The sequence below is a fragment of the Lytechinus pictus genome, chromosome 3 (assembly GCF_037042905.1).
Source record: "Lytechinus pictus isolate F3 Inbred chromosome 3, Lp3.0, whole genome shotgun sequence".
Taxonomy (NCBI): Eukaryota; Metazoa; Echinodermata; class Echinoidea; order Temnopleuroida; family Toxopneustidae; genus Lytechinus; species Lytechinus pictus.
This window is the reverse complement of record NC_087247.1, coordinates 45,560,165-45,587,070: the sequence shown is the minus strand read 5'-3', so window position 1 is coordinate 45,587,070 and position 26,906 is coordinate 45,560,165. Positions and strand designations below refer to the sequence as shown.

Sequence of the window (26,906 nt, the reverse complement as noted above, 5' to 3'; positions counted from 1 at the left end):
AATGCATATTTGATATCATTGAAAAGATCATGTAATTCTCTTTAAAATGATACCATGCTTGTTATGATCATGCCATTACGAACAGAGCAGGATTCAAAAGTGTTGGATAAGGTCTGAATTGAAAAGCTGCAAAACGAGCAGAAATGGTCATGAAGTGTCAACTACAGAACATGATTCTTTTGTCTGTGTCAATAGAGATGAAAATCCATTCACATCAAGCCCCTGCTTCTTCATTTTTTATGTTTTGTTGTGGTTTATGTAGTGATGGTTCTGTGAGATAACATGGTTTGAGTCATGGTTTGAAATACCCATGCATGTTTGTTTGTTTGTTATGTGTTTGCTTGTGCAGAGGTGTGTTTGATTCCATGTTAATGTTGATGTTGAGGTGCATGAAAAATATTAAAAGAAACCGCTGAGAAACTCACTCATCACCACTGAAAAAAGAACAGTGACTTTCAATATTGTGTCATTTGAAACTATTTAATTTTGACCTAGCCCCACTGGGGTTTCCCGGGAATTTTCGCGGTGGAAACTTTCCAGGGGAATAAACGGGAATTTATTGGGAATTTTCAAGAAATGTTGGGAATTTTAAAAAAATAGCAATTTTCTGATATTTATAAACAGGAATTGAAAGGATTACCCTGGCAGATGATGCTTGATTGTGCTTTGTCAGCAAGTTTAAAGCCAAATATTATGCTCAGACAGTCAGACAAGGCAGAAATTCAATGAATTTCATGTAAAAGTTGATTACTGTATTAGTGGCTGAATGGTACGTGCGATGGCAGTACATGTACACTGCAAATGCTTTACACAAGGGATATATGCATTGTTCATGGAATGATGCCTATTGGATATTCTGATCTTTTTGCAGATGATGAGAATCATTATTAATAATAATTATAACATTATTGTTATTAGCATTATTATTATTATTATTTTATGATCATTTCTTTTTTTTCATTTATTTCTGCATAGCAGAAGTGAGAACTTGGTGCTGTTTGTGGCGTTAATTTGATGAGTATAAATACAGAATGCTGGTTCAAGCTTAAGTTTATTTCAGTTCAATTAACCCACTTAGAAATAAACATTTTGTTCGTTATTTTCAAAATACTGTAGATCAAATTAAATGAAACTGATATGAGATTGTCATTTAATATCATAAAAGATATAAAATTAATAACAAGTTTCTCAATCTCAATCAAGGTCAAAGGTCATTTGAGGTCAACAAACTTATTGCATGTTTTTTTTTCTCCCTTGTGAAAAATTATTCATCTTGATTTGCTTTCAAACTCAGCCATTATATTGTTATTTCTCCCCCCCCCCCCATTTTTTCGGGGGTGGAGGGGGCATCTTAGAAATAAATGAGCAATGTAACATTTTAGTTCCTGGAACTGATTTTTCCCATTTGAAGACTCAAGCCAGTGCCATTGCTGCTGGTGGGATTAGTCTGCTGTGCAAACCTAGTCTGCAGGCACAGACCCTGATTGAAACTTTGATCAACAAGTGGGTCTCCAAGCAAAGACTAGCACATAAAATCTTGTTTCCTGAGGGAGAGGGCCTTCATTCAGTACACAAGGCATGAGTAGGCTGCACATTCAGACCCTTAACTTGAGTGAAGGCTTTGCATAGCAGACAAGTGCAAACCCTTCCTCGAGGAAATTGGTCAGAATAATTATGCAGCCCAAGGTTTCTGCCAATGACTTGTGTACAGAAGGTCCTTTCAACAGAAAGTTTGTGCAAGTCTTGCGTGAAGACCGACTTGTGGATCAAAGTTTCAATAAGGGTCTGTGCGTGTAGACTACATGTAGGGGGGCAATGTTCTCTTAACATGTTATTATATAATGGCAGGTTCTTACATAACAAGGCAAAAGCGATTTTGTGTCTCGCCCACTCATGAAAATAACCAGAAATATCATGATTTGCGAGGGCACGCAACATAATTGTATTCAAAACTTCATTGTGAAATGACTGGGATGGAATAACACTTGTCGTAAGAGTCTTGCACGTAAACTTTAATGTTGACCTCAAAATGAACTTTGACCATACCATGTGACCTACCAACACAATAGCATGCAGGTCCCCTAAGTACATCTACCATCCAAGTTTGGTTGAAAAGTAATTTACGGTTGCAGAGTTATGTGTCATAAGAGTCTTGCACGGAAACTTTAACATTGACCTAAAAATGACCTTTGACCTTACCATGTGACCTCCGACTGCAGCATGACATGCAGGTCTCATAATTACATCAAAAATCCCAAGTTTCGGTGAAAATGACTTGCGCTGCGGAGTTAGGTGTCATGAGAGTCTTACATGTAAACTTTAACTTGACCTGAAAATGACCTTTGACCTTACCATGTGACCTCCAACTGCAGCATAACATGCAAGTCCCCCAAGCAAGCCCCCGAAGCTACCGCCATTTTGTTTAATCCATTAGAAGCTAAAATAAGCCCTCATTAATATTAATTTCGTACGATGCTCCCTCGTCAACTGTGGTTTTGTACGTGTATTAGACAATACGCACATCAGCGCAATGACAAAGGTCAACTTGGCAAATTTATTAATGTATTCATTTTGTTACGCGCTCGTGACGCGAAGGATTCAGCGAATCAAGCAAGCGCAAATCTGAGACGATACGTTGCGCTCTATAAAGTATCGATATCACAATCGATATCACTTAAAAACAAAGCATTGTTTGTATTGCGTCTTATAGGCCTTTGCCAATTCCAAAAGGGAAGATGAAAATAATAGATCAAGTCGTGATTAGGTAAAGAGGTCTCTAGTGCTTTTGCCATCCCTAAATTGTCACATGTTAAGATATACAACAATCTTAGTTTTTAACAAATGTAAAGAATCTCGACTCTAAATTATAGCCGGCAGAGGCCGCGGAAAGATCAAAGGGGGCTGTTGTACTGACCTAAAAGTTTTTTTTTTTTGGGGGGGGGGGCGGGGGTGGGGGCAAAACATGGTTATTACAATTTGATGGTAATTTTCACTGGTTGAGACTATGGTTACTGAAAAAAATAACTGTCACCACTTAAAGAGTACATTTCTTGTTAGAAACAAATTTCGAGAAGCAAAAAAAAATCTTCATGGATCCCCGTGCGATCTTCATCTGGCGTCCGTTTCATAATGAATTACAGCTATTTAAAAATATTGCTATTATTGTGATTACCGTGGTAACCTTGATTATGATTGGTTGGTTATACCATCGTAGTTACCATACTTGTAACTCATGATGAAACGGACCCCAATTTATCATGTTTAATACGTTTCCTGTCCCCTTTATTCTCAAGCATTTCTTACTCTGTTTTTTTTCTCCATTTAATAATTTTCCCACTCAAAATTCTTTTGTGCCGTCTTTCTCCTACATATGTAGAGCACATTTTCAAAAGGGGTTAGGTCCCTTTTTCATCAAACTTGATTTGTATGTCTTAATGTATAGATTTTTAGTAGCTATATAAGATGATACCGTAGAAAAGTTGAAATTCCTATTAAAAAGTGAACTAATATGGCAAAGAAAAATCACCTTTTTTTCAAAAGGGGTTAGGTCGATTTCAGTTTTGTTGCAAAAGGGGTTAGGTCCACACAGACTTTTTTGGAAAATAATATCTACAAAAATATGAAGACAAGTAGATTTCTTTTATACCCAATTTTATGTTCTCATGGTACACTGTAAAAAATATTGGGTAAAATTTTTACCACCACGAGGATAATTATGTATCCAACCAATTTTGGGCAGTATTTTACCCAATGCGGAAAGCATATTGTCCAGTAAGGTTAAAAAATAAGCAGCAATTACTTTAGAATGGGCAAAGTTTTCATCACACTGGATAAATAAAAATGCCCAAAAGAAATGCCCAATGTTGGTTGGACACATAATTACCCTCATGGAGCACTTTTACCCAATATTTTTTAGAGTGTAGGGTATCATGAAAATTCAGTTTCGCATAAGAATATTGCAATATGGGAGAATTAAAAAAAATATATTTTCTGGGAGTGGACCTAACCCCTTTTGCAACTAAACCCCTATACAGAACTCATTTGTCAAAGGGGTTAGGTCCATTTTTCACATATTTTATTGTTTTTTGTCTCTAAACCTCTAAATTTTCAGTCATTCTGATGATACCAAAGGAAATTTCAAATTCAAATGAAAACGTGAATGGAAGTGGCAAAAAAAAAATCACTTTTTTAATCAAAAGAGATTGGATTCACTTCAATTTACTTGCAAAAGGGGTTAGGTACACAATGATATTTTTTTTAAGTATATAGAAAAAATTGAAGACAGGTAGATTTCTTTTATACTCAATTTTATGTTCACTGTTCACATGACAGAGTAGTACATCATGACAATTTAGTTTCTCATAAGAATATTGCAATAAGTGAGAATAAAAACTTGGTTTTTCTCGGAATGGTCCTAACCCCTTTTGCAACTAAACTCTTCATATATTTCCTTCTTCTTTTCCCACTTGTTATCTGTCTCCTGGTTTCCATAAATCTCGTCTTATTTCTCCTCCACCCCTTTTGTTCCTACTTCCCACATTCTAGCTCTCTTACCACCCCCTCTACATTATCTCTTCATATGTGCCCCTCCATTTGTTTCTCATCTCTTTTCAACCCACTTGTTATCACTCTTTCCCTCTCTCGATCTTCATCTCATTTTCAATTTTGCCAATTCCAAATCCCTTTCATTTTAGCTCTGTACAAATACTATATGAACAAAAATGAAAGACATAAAGGAATTCTCTGGTTAGTGGTGAATTTTATTAATTAGCCATAAAAAAATATCACATTATCAGAGGATTAAGCTTTACCTTTTTCTTAAGCGTATGTTAATACTTTGAACCAAAATAATTTTTTTGTATACTGGGGCAGCGATCCTGGGGAGGGGGGGGGGGGCACAGTTCCCCCTACTTCTTGAAGCACTGAAAAGTGCCTTTTTATGCAAGAAAAATGCCCCCTCACGAACGTGTACTGTGTCCCTTTCACCTGACGAGAACCTGTTTTAGGTGTTAGCAAGTGCTCTTCCTTGTATGCAATTTTTTTACCCAAAAATGCCCCCCCCCCCCCAGGAAAGTGTTCTGTGCCCTTTCATCTGAGGGCCCGTTTCATGTGTTAAAGAGTGCCCCCCTTGCCTTCTTGTAAGTGCCCTTTCTCGAATCTCTGCCCCCTTTTACCCAAGAAAAGTGCTCCTAAAGAACTTGTTATGTGCCCCTTTCACCTGAGAAGGACCCGTTTTATGGTCACCATGACGATTGCCCTTTGAAACAAGAAAACAATATTCTCATTTCGATAATATACTTATGAAGGAAATCCTTTGTGCATTAAGTTTAATCATTCATGAGTGGGGTATAAGCAGTTTCGTACAGATGGAGGGGGGCTTGAAGGACTCTTGCCCCCCCCCCCCCCCCAAAAAAAAAAAAAAAAAAAAAAAAAAAAATCACGACCAAGAAAAAAAGAGAAAAGGAAAGAAAAGGGTGAAATATATCATTCTGAATATTTTAGATTTTCTTTTAAAAAATGTCAAAATTTTGCTCGCTCGCAACTTCTTAAAAATTTCATGTAATACAGCATTTTCCCTATGCCCCCCCCCCCCCACTTTCAACTTCACTCCGCCGCTCCTATTTGTATGTTTATAGCTTCTCCTTTTGCAACCAGTTTTAATGAAAATCAACAAGAAATTTCATACGTCATGAATTTGGGGTTGTGATAATAATTTTTTGTTGTTGAAAAATTGGACTTGGAAAAAAAAACCTTTTCCATCTTCATCAAGTGGTTCCTAAGTCAGACTCTTCAATGTTGAATTGTTGGATATCTTGAATGAAAACATCTGTTACACCAGTCCTGCAGATTGAAAAAATAGAGAAAGAAAATCAATGAATTTAAATTAAAATTGTCGTGATTTATGAAACTTAAATGTTTTAAGAAAAGTGAGACTATACATATATATGTTTCTTCAACACATAACAGGAAATCTTACTTCTACTAATTATAAACTTGTACTTCTATAAAGCATATCACTTAAACCTGTTCTATGCAGTTTACATACCACTCTCCATTATCACTACATGTACTCTATGAAAAAATGCCAGAGATTTCTCATAATATGAATATATGAATCAACATATGTAAATTATATAAATAGTCAGAATTAAAGTTGATATGTTTGTTGCACAGAATATTTTGATCTGTGATTAAAAACGACACTAACTATAATTTAAAAACAAAATTGAAATGGGTTTTTCAAAGGCAGGTCTATTTGTTGCCAAAAAAATGTGAACAACCTCCATTATTAAAAATATTCACTAATTAACTCACTCATATAACTACTGTAGGTTGTATTTCTCTTTGTGGTCTAGTCGCTGTTCTATTAGGCCTACTTCACCAATTATTTATCATCATCAATCACCTCCATGGAAATTGTAAAACTGCATCATCCTATTGGACAAAATGTAAAATAACAAGATTTTAAAAAAATCTACAAATATGAAATATGAATATCACACTAAAGAATGCATAAAATGAATTTTGTAAAATATGAAAAATAAATATTGCTTTGTTTATAAACAAATAGGAAATAAAAAGGCCATTTAATTACTAGTAGATCAAGGACATGACCTTATTTTATAAATTTGCCCAAGGTACTTAACTTTTGGCATTGGTTCTATTTTAGACTCGAGAGCCTGTATATTTAAGAAGTGTATATTCATAACAGATCCTACCTCTTTGTGGCTCAGATTATTTTTATTTAATGTAAACATGGTTAACATTCAATGCATGTAATGTATCTGTAATTTTGTATGGGTTAGTTTAAGTTTTATACCTGGATGAGAATCTGCAAAATGATGCATGCACTTATGATCATCATCTTGAACCATATAGGTAGACCTCTACTGTTTTTACTTGTTCTTCAAACTCAACCTGTTTGTGAAAGAAGAGAGAGAACAATAATAAGAAGTGATCTTTTTCATGGCCGTATCAAATGTATAGGGGGAGGGGTTTGGGTAAGAGCTGAAATGTGAAAACCTTCACCAAAAAGAGAATTGCATGACATCCTTCAATTTTACTTTAGAAAATGCACAAAACGGCCCTAGGTAATATTGGTCGCTTCTGGCCCTCGCTTTCTGAATTTTAGGTTTCTCCAAATTTTTTCACATGTCTGCCCCCCCCCCCAAAAAAAAAAATCTGGATCTTTTTATTTCTGAATCTTATTTCATTAGATTTTAACATAATTTCATAATCTCATGCACTAGGTCTAGATCTATTTGTAAGAAAGTATAGATCTAGTCCAACGAGACTCAATGCTGTGCGGCAGCATTCATGTATCTAAAATCTAAATTAGGTCTAGATCTAGACTAACAATGGACTCTCGATCTATCTAGACCTAGAAAGTAAAGCTTCGGTTATAAACCCTATCGGTTTAGAAATTTTTGATGTCTGACTTTGACTTTTATTCCTGGCCAAGACTTCATTGCCATTATTGACCGAGAGTAGATCTAGAGTACTAGTAGTACCGTACTCACTACTAGATCTAGTCCGACTCCTTGGTCCACTGACAGTCATACTCGTACATGTAAATGGAGTCGTTTAGGCCCAGACCTAGATCTAGGCCTAAATTACAGACCTAGATCATAAGCCCTGGGGGTAAGTATCGAGGGTTGGGAAAGTATAAGTTAGACTAGATTTTAATTAAGTAGGCCTAGCTCTTGATAGCATCGATGAATAAATAAAAGTAAAGTAGGCCTAGCCTAGATCTAAGTATAAAGTAAGTAGGGCCTAGGATTAAGAAGATTTAGGTCATAGATATATTGATAATAAGACAAACATGCAGAGCAGCATGTTATTTCTAAGACCGAGTCTATATATTTATGAATAACAATAAGAGTTAAAATGGTGGGGGCTAAATGCAGAAGCCTGAAGTTATGCAAAATAAATTTGATATCTGAAACAAAGTGAGGACTGACACAATGACAGGCGTATCTTCATCCACACTCCGCTTCACAGTTTATTCCCGACTGAGTCTCGATCTACTGAAGACAGATGCAGATCTCCCTCTAGATCTAACGTTACAGTGTACAAACAGAAGCCTCATTCTTCTTGTTTTAATCAATCGTGGGTTGGTCCTTGTTGGAGGTGAACCAAAACCAGCCCGATTATCTCTAGATTCCCAGCCGGCTAGGAGCCCGTACAAAATACACTGCAAGCAACATACAGGCTGCACTGGGCAACGATGACAATCTAACTTCAATTTCAAAGACCAAATTCTGCTTTCCTTTAACAGAAGAATGATAGCAAACTCTCTAATTTGTTAAAGAAATAACCTAAGATCACAAAATACAGTGTGAAATGTGTAAATAGTCCACTGAATTCATGTGGTTATATCAATTTATACGTACTCACCGGAGTGTTCGTAGATCCATTTTGTGTGTGGAAAGAAAAGTTTCAGAATGAATAAATTAGATGACGTAATGAGGTCAAATGAATAATTATTTCTGTAACACGATACCACTAGTATCGATGACAAAGAATCGGGGAAATCGCGTATTAATGACGCTCTTAGCCAATGAAAAGGCCGGATTATGAATATCTTCAGGCTCATGAATGTCAATGAGGGCTTATTTTTGTCTTCAAATGATCGCGGTAGGCGGAGCCTAATCTCATTTGTTTAGTGCTGAACGCGCACGCAGCTTTCGGTCTAGTAATATATTATAAGGTCTTTGCCCCCAAGTCCATCTACCATCCAAGTTTGGTTGAAAAGTGACTTACGGTTGCGGAGTTAGGTGTCATAAGAGAGTGTTGCATGTAAACTTTAACGTTGACCTGAAAATGACCTTTGACCTTACCATGTGACCTCTGACTGCAGCATAACATGCAGGTCCACCAAGTCCATCTACCATCCAAAATTGGTTGAAAAGCGACTTATGGTTGTGGAGTTATGTGTCATAAGGTTTGTGACGGACGGACGACGGACAACATTTGGATCCCTAAGTCTCGCCTTCTATGGCGCGCCGTTTGACCAATAATTCAGATAAACACTGTTTATCGCCGATAAACAGTGTTTATCGCCGAAAAACACTGTTTATCGAGCGATAAACACTGTTTATCAAGCGATAAACACTGTTTATCGAGAGAAACTATGTTTATCGACTGAAAAACACAGTTTCTCTCGATAAACAGTGTTTATCGCCGAAAAACACTGTTTATCGCCGATAAACACTGTTTATCGAGAGAAACTGTGTTTATCAGTCGAAAAACATAGTTTCTCTCGATAAACACTGTTTATCGCCGATAAACACTGTTTTTCGGCGATAAACAATGTTTATCAAGCGATAAACACTGTTTATCGATAAACATAGTTTCTCTCGATAAACAGTGTTTATCGCTTGATAAACATTGTTTATCGCCGATAAACTATGTTTTTCGGCGATAAACACTGTTTATCGAGAGAAACTATGTTTTTCGACTGATAAACACAGTTTCTCTCGATAAACACTGTTTATCTGATTTATTGGACAAATGGCGCGCACTTATGGCGCGCCGTTTGACCAATAATTCAGATAAACACTGTTTATCGCCGATAAACACTTTTTATCGCCGATAAACCGTGTTTATCGCCGAAAAACACTGTTTATCGAGCGATAAACACTGTTTATCAAGCGATAAACAGTGTTTATCGAGAGAAACTATGTTTATCGACTGAAAAACACAGTTTCTCTCGATAAACAGTGTCTATCGCCGAAAAACACTGTTTATCGCCGATAAACACTGTTTATCGAGAGAAACTGTGTTTATCAGTCGAAAAACATAGTTTCTCTCGATAAACACTGTTTATCGCCGATAAACACTGTTTTTCGGCGATAAACAATGTTTATCAAGCGAAACTGTGTTTTTCAGTCGATAAACATAGTTTCTCTCGATAAACAGTGTTTATCGCTTGATAAACATTGTTTATCGCCGATAAACAGTGTTTTTCGGCGATAAACACTGTTTATCGAGAGAAACTGTGTTTTTCAGTCGATAAACATAGTTTCTCTCGATAAACAGTGTTTATCGCTTGATAAACAGTGTTTATCGCTCGATAAACAGTGTTTTTCGGCGATAAACACTGTTTATCGGCGATAAACAGTGTTTATCTGAATTATTGGTCAAACGGCGCGCCATAGCTTTCACCTCTGTTGGGCGAGACATAAAACTGTTGACATTTAAAGAAAAATGAAAAATAGTGTAATGCAATTTTTTTTTCTATGTTGAATTGAAAAGCTTTAATGCTCCATCATGTTAATGGATAGTGTATTTATGTGCAGTATGATGAACATTTTATACCCTGGGCAATTTAAAGAATGGAGAATAGTTTAAATAAAGATGGAAAATATAATATTTGAGGATATCAATTTATCACTTTTTATGAAAATATGAAAATTCCCGGCAGCTGAAAATTCCCAAAACTTTCCATGGAAATTTTCCAAAATTTCCGGAAAGTTTCCAGCACTTTGCAACCCTATGCCCCATATTTCAAGGCACTGCACCTCCATGTGAACCATAATTATATCATGTAGGGTATCATTTTAAAGAAAATTAAATTATCTATTTATTGATATTAATTACACATTGATATTTACTAAAACCGATGAGGAATATCGATCAAACTCAAAAGAAACCGCTGAGAAACTCACTCATCACCACGGAAAAAAAGAACAGTAACTTTCAATATTGTGTCATTTTGCAACTTTTGAATTTTGACCTTGCCCCACATTTCAAGGCACTGCACCTTCATGTGAACCATAATCATATCATGTAGGGTATCACTTTAAAGAGAATTTAATGCTCTATTTATTGATATTAATTACACATTAATATTTACTAAAACCGAGGAGGGGTCATCGATCAAAGCCAGATTTCCAAACTTTTTTTGAGGAGTTTATTTCAAAACTTAACCTTGGTTAAGATTTAAATGTTGACGATGCCTCATAAGCTGGAACCGCTGTCGGAAAAGTGGCACCTATAGTCTTGTTCTGGTATGCAGGCAAGACAAAAATGACACCAGTCACAAGACCGTTATAGCCTAATATATTCCCTGCCCAAAGTTGACATTACATTTTATTGGCAAAACCTTTCTTCTTTACTTGCTTTATACATGTAAGCCTACACAGTAATTCCCCTTTCAAAAGTAAGACTGTGAGTACCTACGTATATACTGATAAATGCCGGTTGTGGCGACGATCTCAAAATGAGTTCGCCAGAATCCAATAAAATGACCACCCAAGTGTTTGCATACATAAATACAAAATGACTCTAGGAAAACTGTGTAATTGCTGAGAAATGAGCAAAATAAGCATGAAATTCCATTAAATATCAGGTATTTTTCAAGCAATATTAGAACACTGTCCAACATATGCCTTTTTGTATAAGTGACATCAGAATTTTCATCTTAGATTTCATGATTTCACAAAGATAAGTTTATCTTCTAGATCTATGATAATATGGTGGCAATTAACCTTTATTTCAAAGACTTTCTCATGAAATAATTGTTTGCTGCAACTACTTTCTCTTACATTTAAAGGTCAAGTCCACCCCAGGAAAATGATGATTTAAATATTAATAGAGAAAAATCAAACTAGCAAAATGCTAAAAATTTCATCAAAATCGGATGTAAAAAAAGAAAATTATGACATTTTAAAGTTTGGCTTATTTTTCACAATACAGTTATATGCACATCTCAGTGACACACAAACGAGACAGTCGATGATGTCCCTGACTCACTATTTCTTTATTTTTTTTGTTTGAATTATAAAATATTTCATTTTTTACAGATTTGACAAAAAGGACCAACTTGACTGAACCATATAGTATTAAAACAATGCTAATTCCACATGATCAGGGAGGAATTAATCTTTGTTTCTCTTGACAATGAGAAAAGTTGAATATTTCATATTTCATGTAGTAAAATACAAAAGAAATAGTGAGTAAATGACATCATCAGTCTCCTTATTTGCATACAGACCAGGGGCCCGTTGCATAAAAATTTTGCCATAAAAAAACTCTGGCAAATAAACAATAACTCTGGCAAACAAAATTATGCCATTGAAAATTACACATTAAAAAACTCTGGCAAAAAAATTGCCAGATTTTTTTATGGCAAAAGTTTTTATGCAACAGGCCCCAGGATATGCCTATAACTGTTTTTTTTTTAGTGAAACTTTAAAATGTCATAACTTTCTTATTTCACATTCGATTTTGATGAAATTTTCAGTGTTATGCTTGTTGGATATTTCTCTTTTTATTCAAATCAACTTTAGGTTGGGGTGGACTTATCCTTTGAAGCACATTTTTCCCAGATAATCATAGTGATCCTGAGATTTCCAGTTTATGGGTCAGTTTAATAATGTTTTACAGTTAAAATGAAATCCATGTAATTTTTACCAAACTTTGCACGAAGCTACTTTGGCACCTTGATAGGCCAAATGTGCAGAAAATGATACAGAATCATGCACCCATTATTCCTATCAGACTTTGAAGATCGCCAGATTAAATGTCTGGTAGAATTATGCAATCAGTTGGGGCTCCTTTAGACCTCACATGATCATAACATTGAGTTATTATCCCTAATTCTAAGTCAAAACCCATGCACTTAACTTAAGGTTTTAAATTAGTTCAGAAATGTATACAAAAATTGGGAAGGTATTTACATGGGGCCCATATTCTTATTCTTAAGTGTGTACTTTGTAGGCTCTCATATGTGAAAAATGTAAACAGGTGTACTCCTAAATTTGGGAAATATCATCAGAAAATGGAAAAGTACAAATAATATGGCTCTTTATTTAGACATACATGTAGACCTCATGACATCACTACTTTGAATTTAGGTCTTACTCAGTCAAAATCCAGGTAGATTTCATCAAATTTTACAGTATAGTTAAGTATTGTATTCCTAAGATGGAGAATCCATTCATATTGCTAATCGTTTGCCCTTTTCTGGCTAGAAGCCCCTTCAATTCTTAAGAATGGTACAAAAAAATTCACAAAACATTATTTTTTATTAAAATTTCGATAACAAATTTGTGAACTTCAATAAATGCTGCACTTTTTTTCAAAACCCATGCTATTTTCACCAAAATTTGTGAAGTTGTAGAGGATGGTATACTTAAGATGTGTTAATGTTAAAAAATGAAGGTTCATGTTCTTGTTTTAAACTATCAGCACTTTTGTTAGAGCAAATGAAACACTTATTGAGACACCAAAAACATATCAAATACTATGTATCTATGTGAAGAAAAAGTCCAAACAACTCTATCATTTATATAAAGTCTCATATTCATCATAATTTGCAGCAATGTAAAGAAAAGAATTCTGAAATTGTAGAGGTATATTTCAAAAGGGTCCATAGATTATTTTCAGCTAATTAGATTAATGAAATCAGATTTGCTGTTAGAATGACGCTTATGGGAAAATCAGTTGAAAGATACATGTACCTATAGCTAATTAATCACCTGTTCATCCATTGTGACGTCAAAGCGTATAGCATAATATATGCGCAAATCATGATGCACAAAAATACAACTGTGGAATGTCTTAAAGGCGACCGCACAACGGTAGTTGAATGTAGTAGAATTTGATGCTAATATTGAGACTTGGAATATCTTACTGTGTAATGTTCGAAATCACCGTACGAATACCTATGATCAAATCTGTGACTATGATATCATCCTTCTTAGAATAAAAGCAAATTTAATATCTAGTCATAATGACGTCACAGCAGTCGTACGATTGGCTACGATTTGAAACTAATTTGGCATTTACTCCAAAATAGAGGCTTGCAATCTTTCAAAATGGTTATATTAGTATTCTTTCAATTAATTTTAACCTCAAATAAAATGATATGTTCCATTCACATTTTCAGAAAATGAGCAAAATGCGATTTGTTCCCATATCGGATCGCAAACAGTCCTAAGGTGTGCGGTGGCCTTAAGGCAAAAGCTATTGCAACAAGCTGATTTGAATCAATAGAGATCAAATGAGCTGCATGAGCAATATATCAAATGATTCATAAAAATAAGATGTTTAGACTTTGCTTATTTTTAGATTTTCATAATTCAGTTTATACTCAACATAGGCTGCTTAAGCAAATGAGATTTGATGTCACATGCTCATTTTTCTTATTTTTCCTCATTTGAACAACCTTCATGCTAATTAGCATCAAAATTTTCCTCATTTGAACAACCTTCATGCTAATTAGCATCAAAATCAAATTATGGATATGGGATAAAGTTCTCCTATGTTCTTATGAGTCAATCAGAAGCCCACAAAACACAAAAAAAGGTGAGATGAAGAAAGATTACATAACTCAGAGGAAATTAATTAGGTAATTTTCCCGTGTTGACTCAGTTGCAAAGGGGTATGGGTATTCATTAAACTCCAACACAAAGGCTTATATCACCATCTTTATTGGGAAAAAATGTATACAACTGGAAGAAATTTGAAATGTTTGCTTCATTTGTTCTTAAATCTTCATGAGAGAAGGAACAAACAATTCAACTAAGCTATTTAACTGCATGAAAAGGAAAGGACACATGACAGCCATTGCATGAATTTTATTTTCCAGATGTACATTCAATAGAATCAGGATGTATCTCTTATTTTATGTCTTATTCTTGTTTGGAAGAACACATTGTTGGCAATGTTTAAATCTCTGTGCCTGTGAGCAGAAAGGACATGTGGTCAATGTGGAATGCACCGAGAGCAATCTTGAAGATATTCCAATGGACCTCCCATGCAATGTCGGCAAGCTTGACGTAAGTAGAAACTTCATCACCACACTGAAAAGAGGGTCATTTTCCTGCAATGGAGAAATGGTTTCACTTCTTCTTTCGAACAACCACCTAAGCTACATTGAAAAAAATGTTTTCGATGATGTTCCAAGACTTGTATTTGTGGTGCTAGATTCCAATTTTCTTCAGATTATTCCATATCTTGGTTCACTGCCTCTCATTCATCAAATATCTGTCAACCGCAATTACTTTGCAGAGTGGCAACACTGGACTGTTAGTCCTGGATCAGAATTTCACATTCCAATACTTGAAATGGAATACAATAGACTCAACAAACTACCGCAAATTCAATTCATAACATCAGAGTTATCTCTTAAAGGAAATCGTATCTCTGACTTATCAACAACAATGCTTTTATATCCTAAAGCTATATCATCCCTTGATATATCATTCAATAACATTGAATACCTGGACAAACTACAAACAATGATGAACCTGAAGACACTTTTCCTGGAATACAACCGCATACGAAGCATCAGTGAATTTGTCTTCACTGAGCTACCATCTCTTGAAACTATCAACCTTCGAGGAAATGTCATCGTGGATGCCTCTCCCCTCAGGAATATGCCTCATATTGAGTACATCTCATTACAAGACAACAACTTGCATTTCGTAGCTAAGCCAGCATTCACCAACATTCCAAATATACATACAATTGATTTAAGAAACAATGAAATTATTCATTTCATTTACGATTCTTTCTGCCTGACATCATTAAGTCTCCTTCTTAATCATAACAGCTTGCTAGCAATGGACATCTATCATGAAACAAATCATTCGAAAGTAGAATTTCTTAATGTACATACCAATAAACTGGAAACTGTCCCCATCCTTCATTTTCCTCTGCTGAAATCACTTTATGCTGAATACAATAGGATTACAAATTTACAATTTGATGTCAATGGTCATCAAAACTTAAGATATGTAAACCTGTGTGGGAATCAAATAAGAAACATTACAAACTTTCTAAATTTGACTGGGCTGAATTGGCTACTGCTCTGTAACAACTATTTGACCTTGTGGGAAGATAGATATCTGATAGGCTCATCTCAACTTGTTACTCTCAACCTCAGCAATAATAGGTTGTCCATCTTATCTAGCTTCACTGCTTTGCCAAGACTACAAAAACTAGATTTGTCTGGCAACATACTGCACACCATAGACAATTCAACCTTTGCCTCAACACCAATTCTTACTACTCTTAACCTTTCCAAAAATGAAATTTCTAACCTTGCTTTTCTTGCTTCTTTGTTTTCAATCTCTAAGCTCTATATTAGTCACAACAGACTTACTGCAATCAACCCACAAGACTTTTCAAATCTAATAAATCTAAGGACTTTGGATTTATCATTTAATTTCATAGTAGAAATAAATTTCACAATGCTGAACTTGCGCTCTCTTCAAACTCTTCTCATCAGTCATAATCAAATGACCCGCTTTAACTTAGATCATCTACTTGAGCAAAGGGCACTTGTTTATATTGATGTTGAAGAAAATATGATAAAAGACATATTTTCGGCAGTGCCCAAACAAGTCCATATGAACATTAACAATAATGCCATTGGAATTTCAAATTCAAGCTTAATATCTGGAAGCAATATTTTGGCATGCAACAACAACTTGAAAGAATTCAAGCAGATTAACATTTCACCTGCATTAATAGGGCTTTACTTGAGCAGAAATCAGATTGCCTCGATACCCAATTTTACTTTCAATTCTGCATCTTCACTCTGGTATCTTGAGTTAGATGATAACCACATAACTTATATCGCTCCTTTAGCCTTTGCTGGATTACTAAATATCAAAAGACTGAAATTAGAGAGAAATCATCTTGTATACCTTCCGTCTGGGGTATTTTCACATTTACAAAAGCTCAAATTTCTCAGACTTGGAGAAAATCCTTTGAGATTAACTATGAATCAGGCATTTTCAGGAATACAGGGTCTCCAGGGTGTAGGTCTTTATGGCATACCATTTTCAAATATATCTATAAAGATATTGCAAGATTTTAAAATGGTGGAATATTTAGACCTTCATGAAAATTTTGCCTTTCAAGGATTCTTCCTTAGTAACATGACAACAACTCCCATTTTTGAATTTCCAAATCTCAGAACAATCAATCTCTCCTCAAATGAACTTGGGATACATTGTCCAGTGTTGTCTATGAAAAATCTGGAAGCTGTTAACTTGTCCAATAATTCATTCACTTCAATCCCTAAGCATTGCCTGCCACAGAATAGTAAAGCATACACACTGTACTTTTCTAAGAATAAAATAACCAGTATCACTAGAGATTCATTTAACAAGCATCAACAGTTCTGGTTTCTGGATCTTGGGTACAACAGAATTGTTTTCTTTGAATTGGGTGCCTTACAACATCAGACATACCTCACTGATATCAATCTTGAGGGTAACAAACTTGTCAACCTTGATCATGGGTCCCTAGTATTCTCTTTGAGGGTAGTAATGGTGAATTTACAAAATAACCCTTGGTCATGTGATTGCGACCTTGTCAAAGCAGTTCATGAATTTCATCCAGAATCATACATGTATAAACCAGTAGTATGTGAAAAACCTTTACTTTATGTCAATTCTAATTTGCTTGATTTGGTAGCTTCTAATACCTTTGCCTGTAGGCTGCAACTGTGCACTAGTCCCAATCAAACTTTGCTTTCATTTGTTGGTGAAACAATGATCGAGCTACCTTGCCCAATTGTCACACCCAACTTTATTTATTGGTCAGTGACCTTTCGTGGGCAGCAACCACTCTCTATAAAAGACACCTTTCCAAAAGGGGTATCTATTCTTCCCAACCATGCTCTTCTCATTACTGACATTACTGAAGATATGAATGGTCTTTACACCTGCTGGAGTGAGAATGAATTTGGGCTAACAAAATTTACTGTCAATATGCTTGTAGAGGAAAACACTGGGAGAGAAGCAAGTTCAAACCTTTCAGTAATGTTGGCCAGAAAATGGAAAGACACATTACCATGTGGAAACAAAACTCTTGCTTTTAACACTTGTAACATCATTAGTACATCATATAATGTTTTGTTTTCATTAATGTTGGCAATTCAGTCACTACGTTTTTCACAAAGCATAATTTAATATGGCAGGGTGTAATCGACTTCATTAGTGCTACAAATTTGATATGATGCAAAGACATTTGTGAACATGTACCTGCCACAATGCAACTTCTTGTTTGTACTATTGTAGAGATTGTCTTGTTTAGATTATTGGGAGATACCTTTTCTCTAGCATCCACCATGTAAACCTTTTTCTTTTTTTTTTACAAATGTAAAAATCTTAGAAAAAATAATTTATTTTCTCTTTATAACTTTTCATTTCATTTCGTTAAACAAATACTGAAATTATACATGTATGTTAAAAGAGTTTTTTTTCTAGATCGGTGTTCTAATAGGTCACTTGTTATTCTTGTACCCGAGGGCCGTTTCATAAAGCTGTTTGTAAGTTAGGAGTGACTTTTAAGAACGACTGGTGATCCTTTCTTACGTGCTAAACCATCGCCAATTTATTATACCATTTACCACAAGAAAGGATCACCAGTCGTTCTTAAAGTCACTCTAAACTTACGAACAGCTTTATGAAACGGCGCCCTTTTAAATCATATCCCTCTTATAAATATTCATGAGTATTCTAGATAAACGACTGGTCAATTCGTGATCATGTGACAAAATATAATTTCAATAGCAAAAACATCACTGCAAATAGCTCTGTATAGTTTTTCTTCCAGCTTCGTACATTTTTCGATATACTTTCAGGAGAACTGCGCATGCTCGATACATATATGTTCTTTCAATGTTGAACTGCGCATGCTTCCTGACCTAACCAGATCATTGATCCAGATATCTCGCTCAAATTATTTACGGACAATCTGAAAAGTCAGTGTAGAATTGGGTCTAGATTATCATGCAGGAAATATAATTGCATGACAGCCATTCATACAGGACACCTAAATTGATGGTGAATTAGCATACTAATAAGGTGAGTCAAAGTCCGATACGAGAGTCTTAAAAATAAGTTAGCCTGCGCGCTTACAAAATTATCTTGAAACTGCTTTAGTGCAACTGCAGCGGTGCGTACCTCTCATTAACTGCAGTCGGGTATAAGCATTAGTTTGACAGGCCTATGACTAGTTAGGACTATGTCTGATAAAGTAAGAATTGGTCTAGATTGGTTGCAAATCTGCAAGGACTAGGTCTACAAGTTAAAGGGGAATCCAGCCTTGGTCATAAAATGTGGTGTTGGAAAAGATAAAAATAAATAAAAGAGAATGATGAAAGTTGAAATAAATTGGACAAGCGATAAGAAAGTTATGGCTGCTTTAAAATTGAGATCCCTAAGACTATGTAGATTTCAAATTGGCAACTTGGTAAGTAAATTATGACAAGGGGCAAGGACAACTTTCCCATAGACCATGTACTAAATTATCAGGGATTTGTGGTTTTCTCCTCAGTACCCATTCCCCTGCGGGAGTAACTTGGGTAGTATATTGTTTGATGTCCTCATGAAAGAAAAACATAATTTGAAGTAAAACTTTTGAAAAAAATGACATTATAGCAATTTAATGGATTAAAGTACATGGAAGAGAAGTCCTTGCCATACATCACTATGACATCACATATGTGGCAAATTTGAAGTCTCCATGGGTGTAGTGATTACCAATATCTACAACTTTTAAAAATTCATATCTTTCTTATTGTTTGTCCGATACTGTTCAAACTTCCACCCATCAACGTGTCTGATTTTTTCCTATTTCCTCTAAAAACAAGTTTTAAATTAGGTTGGATTCTCCTTTAAAGAGGAATATAAAACAAATGTATCAGGCATTTCTTTCGAAAGAATGGTGGGAATTATTGATCCTCAGTTGGACTGGCAATTTAGCCTGATATATTTGCATATCTTCAGAGTTCAGACAACTATGTCTAATAAACCCTCTCAGGCACTGAATTTAGAGTTTCTTTCTGAATCATACATTGATTGTCTGTCAATAACTGCATGTATTGAAAAATAAATAACAAATATCTCTAGAATCACTCTCTTTATATTTTTTTAATGTACATGCCATCATGCATTTATGGACAACAAATGTATTTTAAACTTGTATGTCAATATGTGATAACTCTGCTCCTCTACAAAGGATTAAAAAGCAGTCTCTTATTCCTTGGATTGCTGCTTATATTTTGAAAATGTATGTATATACGTCGCGGGGGGGGGGGGGGCGGTTCATCAAGCTTGTCGTAAGAGCAACTTTAAGAATTACAGGTGAAACTTTCTTAAGCGCTAAATAACCACCAATGAACATTTAATGGTGAATATCATTTACCACAAGAAAGGATCACCAGTCATCTTTGAAGTCACTCTTAAAGGGGTACTCCAGGCTAAAAATAAATACAGTAAACTTCACACAGTCAAATGCTGCAAATTTCATCAAAATCTGATAACAAATAACAAAATTTTAAAGTTTAGCAGTAATTTGTGAAAGTTATGATATGCACGTCATCATGAATATTCATTATGTGTGCTGATGATGTCACATCCCCACTTTACTTTTTCTTATGTTATTACTTTATATCATAAATAATTAATATTTTCATACATGTGTGAATGACGTGTCTCCCTTATCATAAAATAAGTTGCAGCAAGTAATATCTAATGCATAAAATCAGTTGCCAATGCAAACATTTTAGTTCTTGGAGGAAAAAATTGAATGAACATAATTTCATGCAATAAAATACAAAGGAACAAGTGGGAACATGACATCATCAGTCTGCTCAACGAATTATCATTAAAGATATGATAATTATTAATTTGATTAATTTGAAACAGTTACTTATTTCGTTATATCTCAATCATTAGTGATTTCAGCTCGACTGTAAACCATCTCCCATCATGCTAAGACCCCCCCCCCCCCCAAATATGCTACCATCAGGATTCATTTAGCTGAAAATTTACTGTATTATCTTACCATTTACATGTGTGAGAAATTTCAAGCTTTGCCATGTCCTCATTCTTGCCACCTCTCTATTCCTGTCATTCATCCTTTATCCTTTTCCTTTGTATAGCTGAATGTATGTTTGGATGAAGTCTAGATTTATGACCATTACTTGTAAAACGTACCGGAATCTATTTGGCTTGAATAATTTATGATTAATCAATTCATTACTCAAATTTTATAGTGTGCATTCAATACACATACTCCCAATATTTTTTTTTTAAGTGCACACTTCATTCATGTCTCTGTTATTTAAATGTCTAGATGCTTATAAATGTTTGTTTATTTTTGCATGTCCATGTTTATGTTCACATGAATATTGTATGTTATTGTCACCCTGTATCGTGCTCATTAAGAACCAATAACCTGGGTTTTATGTTTATTACCTTTGTTTATATGATTTATATCATTGATCAATAAAGAGGTGATTAAAAAAAAAAATAGTCCTTTTCTGGGAATGGGGGGTGGGGGGTTGAGTGAGTAAGACAAAATTCTTGTGAATGTGCAATTTTTTGTTGAATTTTAGTGATAGGGGAGGGGGCTGAGCAAGGTCAGACTACGCCTCGTGAACATTTATGGAAAACCATAGAGCATAATATCCAACACTTTGGTCAGCTCAAATTGTGTGGCGTACAACAATGCACTATTACGAGTTTGCTCTGTTCTGTTGACGGAGGTTAGAATCTCACCTCGAACAATGTTTTCAAAATAAGTTTTTGAAAATAAAAATTGAGGCTAGATTCAGAAAAAATACAAGTTCAAGATTTGTAGTCTGATTCAAAGCCTCCAAAACAGAGTTAGCCCTTATCGTATGGTTATAAATCTCCCAAATCGACAGTCTTAACCATATTTTCTGGCCGAAATTATTAGTCTTATTTCAGGCCATTTACATTTCGTTTGAGCAGGGCAAGTAGGCCTACCCGCTATACACTGTACCTCAGGTATGGGTTCGTGTAGGCTCCACTACACCTACCTGAACCTTCAGGTAGCAAAACTCGCTCTCACACTCCCGAATGACAAACTATGTCGCTTCTTGTGATTAAACGCAACACATTCAGTGGAATATTTTCCCAAACTCTTGTAATATTTCTGGTATTCCATTCTGAGCCATCCAATATAAATATTCATGCTGTTTAGCCTGCGACCCTCGCGCATGCGCTAGCATGCGATGTGTTGAAATTTACATGATTTAGGGCTAGATCTAGACCAAAAGCTTCAGTCTCTGTATTTTGGTTGTTCCGCTAAACTGCGTTGGCTCCACTCACCAATACATAGACTGAAGAGCTCGGAGGCCCGGACGTACCACCCATGGGTTCAATTCATCTCGCGTGCAAAGGATTCATATGCACCTGGTGCACGTGAATCTTTCACACCCTTTTTGCTCAAATAACTATGACATACCATTATAGCTAAGATTTCTAATTGTGCTATGACACTTACCGAACCATATGGATCGTTTGTTGACTTCTCTTTGCTGTTTTTTTTAATTAAAAAAAAAGCATTTTTGCTTGATCTTCACATAGATGCCTCCTGATCAGCGTGGATATCAATTTTTGCCTAAAGAGGGCAATCGATATTATTCATATGGTTTGTACCGTTTGTCTGCAGCTTGTACTGCTAGCTGCATTCTAGGCACTCAGCATTATTTTCTTGCTCGTTCAATCCACTTTCATCATCATCTGTCAAAAGATGGCATACTATACCTATAAGTATATACATGAAATGCAACCTGTTGATTTTTTTTCTACAATTTCCTATGCGCCGACGACTTAAATCGAGACTGTTTGATAGGAAAAATTTGCATTTCAATTGTTGTTTGCGTGATTTCCACCGCAGTACTTGGACGGACAGACGGAGTATCTTGGCCGAAATTTGGAGGTAAGCATAAAAAAATCATTTCGAATAAATTTATAAAATTAAGCTAGATGATTGTAAATTACGTTTAGGACATATGTTGAACTTTTTGGCGTGTTTCATTCCCTGACATTGGTGTGATGAATGAAAATGTCAAAATGCACTATGAAATCACATGCGTTGTGCGAGGTTAGTATACTAACCTCGCATGTTGTGTGAGTGCGTACGTACAGACAGCGTATTAGCAGTAACGTTAGATCTAACTCTGCGGAAACCCGATTTTCGGATCGTTTTTTGTACATAAAATGTCACATTATAAAAAGAAATTACATCCAAATTTACGAAAAAATATATAAAATTCAGAAATATCGTACCTTAAACCGCAATTACCGCTAGTTCCTTTCAAATGATGATTAAAACATAGTCATCTTCGATCCTTTGGTTGGGCAACGTAAGTTGCCATCTTGGATGACGTCATCATCCTTACAGACGTATTTACCAGTCGCTATATATCGCGATTTGTGCCACTGCTTGCTCTTGTAAATGTGCGTGCGTTCGGAGCTTGTCGCTCGCATTGATTGGCCAGGATATAAAAAATTTATTCGGAAAGCCTTGTGTGTATGTATATTTGACTTTTGTCAGACGTGTATCAATCAGATACGATTATTTACGTCTGGGACCGACCTTTAACGTCACCATCCGAAAGACGTGACCAGGGCTTGAACCTCGAACCTCTGCATCAATTTGTAACTTCCCCACAGCTTGGATTACAGGCACACGCCACAACGCCCTTGATAAAAGCACAACTCATTGAACGTAGAGGGCAGCAACACACGGCTGCCATTTTTTCCTCTCCGGCAGAAAAATTTAAATAATAAGGAATAAATCATCGGTAACTTATATTTTCTATATTTTCTTGCAATATGTATAGTATCAAAAGAAAGAATAGAGTCTAACGAAAATAGTGGGCCTTCATTCAAGATAATAATTAATATAATGTAATTTAGAATTTAAAAAAATATAAAAATCTAGACAAAACCCGGTCGCCCAAATTGGGAGAAATGATTACACTTGCAGGCTCGCACTTACACACTACCGTCGGTGAATGGGAATGAGAGTAAAATGTCAGAAATCGTTAAATAAATCCCCAGAAACGACGGTTATTCCTGTCTAGGCTAGATCTTTTTACTAAGCCTCAGTCTAAGTAACTAGTCTAAGGAAAGTAGAAATCTCGGGGGCGAAAGTTTGAGGTTTTTTGACAGTACGTGTAGCTGTAGACCAAAAGCTTCGGTCTCTGTTATGTTGGTTGTTCACTCACCAAATACAGAGACCGAAGTTCTAGCGCGATCTGTACAGGGGACTCAATGGCCATATGTTTATGTACTTAAGATCGGATAAAACGGGGAAGTGAATTTGCACGACAGCCGAGGTAAGTCACTGTTTTTGTTCCTTTTAACTTGATTTTTCTCCGTTTTTTGGCAATTAATGCCAAGAGGGAATATTAATTTGCATTTTGGTCGCGTTAATTTTCAAAATTTTTATTCATTAAAGACAAAAATTGAAGCGCCCCGACGGGGGGATTTTGCATTGCAAGTCCCCTAATGGTGGCTGCACGCTAGCGAGCCGTCTGTGTACGAGGAAAAATTAAAAAAAAAAAAAAGTTAAAAAACTCCTCGAAACAGACGGCTGCCAGCTGTCTAGTGTAGCTGTAGATGAATGCAATAGAATCCCTGGCTCCGTGGAGAGTAAGCGGCAAAGCATATGTTAGTAAATGATTTGGCATGCCAATGATTTTTACTCTCTTGGAGCCTCCTAACCCAGGGAGCGGCCTCCAGTCCTGGCTAGTAACTAGTAGTAGTTCATCTGCACTGCAGTGAGTTAGACAGTGCAGTGTCAGAGTGTGAAGACTGACGGATGTGTCCGGAGCCGGAGGTGTCCCCGCAGCAAAATGATAAATGTGGAGCCTCGTTTTTCACACGCCAATTTATCCAGTAAATTCTAATAGCAAGAAACAGTAAATCACGATAAGGCCATGAATTAATTAAATCTACATGATCAAGCACGAATGTCAGCGGCAGAAAATCTTACCATTTTTTGGAAGCTTTTTGATGACAGATACAGCAGCATCGAATTTTTCTCCAACGGACGCCATTGTTGCTCGGGTGTCAACAAACAGAATTGCAATAGCAGCGGAGAGCCAGCGCGCGCAGCGACCACAACCCCCGATCACCAGTAGCTCGGTACGTACGCTTCTTGTGATGTGCGATGGGCACGGGGATCCCTCGCACGATAAGGAAGAGGGGAGGGAGATCTAGGAGGAGGCGAAGTGGGAGGGGCCGGGAGCGCAGGAAGAGAGGAAGCCCGAGTAAAACAACCTTTGGGACAAAACTGGGCGTGGACTCAAGTTGAAATACATGTACTGAAATCTTGTAGATTTGTCACTCCGATCCAAGCCTTTTAAGCTGTTAATTATTTGGTAATACGCCATTCCATTTTAAATGTTTGGTACACTCGAACTACGAAAATGATTGAGCTTTCATTGTTCGATCTTAAGCCCCGGTCTAAAAACAGTAAAGGATAAAAGCACAAAAATAAACATGATCTGAGAAGAATGATCAATATTTATTAGTCAATAAATTGAAGCTACCCGTAACAGGTAATCTATGACTGGAAGTCCCGACTAAATAATGCAGTTGTCGGAGTTGTCATTGCTCCATCTGTAAACTCTTTAAAAACCCAGGCTTGATTAGTTTTGACCTATCAACAATTGGAAATGATAAAAATTAACATGACAAACAGTTAAGCCTTTTGGAAAATGGTGGGACTTGACTCCACAATGTACTAAAAAAAATACTGAGTAGATTCAGATTCATGTTATGTGAACCATGTATGCTGGACACTAGTTGACACCTGTCACAGATATTCAAACTCCCGTTAAAACTCTGAAGAGGAATATAAAAAAATTGAATTTTTTTTTCTCAATTCAATTCTTCTTTATTCCATTTCCATTCAAAACATAATACAAAGTAATATAAAGTAATACAAATCAAATACAATTTTACAGACGAGCATTCTTACTTCGTAAAACAAAAACAGTATAATATTGAGCATAAATGGAAATGAGGGGGGTCCACTAAAAAGCAAAGCTTGTAAAGTGTGGATCCCCTTGGAAATGAAGAAAATATAATCGACTTATTTATTCATATATGCGTTTATATACAGGAAAGAAAAAAGGAACAAAAAAGGTCGAAATCATATTGATGTAAGCATAATTACAAAACAAGTGCAAAGTTATTCACACAAAGAGGTCTTCGCTGTGAAGGATATGTTGCGCAATAGACAGAAGAAAAAGCAGAAAGAGAGAGGGATTGACAAGACATAGAAGACAAGACAAAACAAGAGACAAGACAAAACAATAGACAGGACAGTACAAGACATGATAACATAATAAGTATAAAAAATAAATAAAAGGAGGATAAGTTAGAATGGGGAAGGGCTGACCACAAACCAGCTCGATCTGGTAAAGTAACAAAAGATGATATAACTGGACAATATAAGATGAAAAAAAGATAAAACAATAAAAATGAAAAATGTAAGGATGATAATCAAGATAATGATGCCTTAGTAATTCCGGTGCGAATAATTATAGGAATGAAGCAGGATAAGTTTGAGTTTACGTTTGAATGAATTTAAAGAGGGAGTTCCAAAATTTAGGACCGTTGAATAGGAATGTATTTTTAGCCAGTAAAGTTCTGTAGAGTGGTGTATGAAGTTCGTCAGAGTGTCTCGTAGGGTAATTATGATAAAATTGATTTTTAGGGAACATGGCATCAAAAATATGGGGAAGTGCATTATTATTATAACTATACATGAAGTGCCCTAACTGTAGTAAATACAGGTCTTTGACTTTTAACAGCTTACTTTCTAGAAAAAGTGGGTCCGTATGAGATCGGAAAGCTGTACTATAAATAATACGAAGTGCTTTCTTTTGCAAAAGTAACAATTTATCTAATAAATATTGATGGGTATTACCCCCAAATCCCAAATAAGAATCCCGTAGTTTAAATAAGGCAAAATTAAGGATGAGTAAAGCATGATTAATGATGTGGAGAGAATGCAAAATTTTAGCCTATTAATAATACCAATATTTCGTGAAATTATTTTGGATATATTTTCAATATGATTTTTCCAAGAAAGTTTACTGTCAACTG

General features: G+C 35.6%; 1 protein-coding gene and 1 long non-coding RNA gene across 2 annotated transcripts; one reads left to right on the top strand and one right to left on the bottom strand.

The window, feature by feature from the left end:
• Positions 1 to 5,592: 5,592 nt before the first annotated feature.
• Positions 5,593 to 7,086, bottom strand: LOC135153756 (uncharacterized). The gene is made up of 3 exons (XR_010293259.1): positions 6,821 to 7,086; positions 6,316 to 6,435; positions 5,593 to 5,841 (listed from the first exon to the last, which is right to left on the bottom strand). It is a non-coding gene; the product is annotated as an uncharacterized LOC135153756 (long non-coding RNA).
• A 7,354-nt stretch (positions 7,087 to 14,440) lies between these two features.
• On the top strand, positions 14,441 to 18,088 carry LOC135153611 (protein artichoke-like). The gene has a single exon (XM_064097158.1). The coding sequence runs from the start codon at positions 14,619 to 14,621 to the stop codon at positions 17,931 to 17,933; it is 3,315 nt and encodes a 1,104-aa protein (XP_063953228.1). The 5' UTR covers positions 14,441 to 14,618; the 3' UTR covers positions 17,934 to 18,088.
• The last annotated feature ends 8,818 nt before the right edge of the window (positions 18,089 to 26,906 follow it).

Excerpts from the sequence above, each read along its gene's own strand:
- LOC135153611 (XM_064097158.1), top strand. The coding sequence starts at position 14,619 with ATGTATCTCTTATTTTATGTCTTATTCTTGTTTGGAAGAACACATTGT.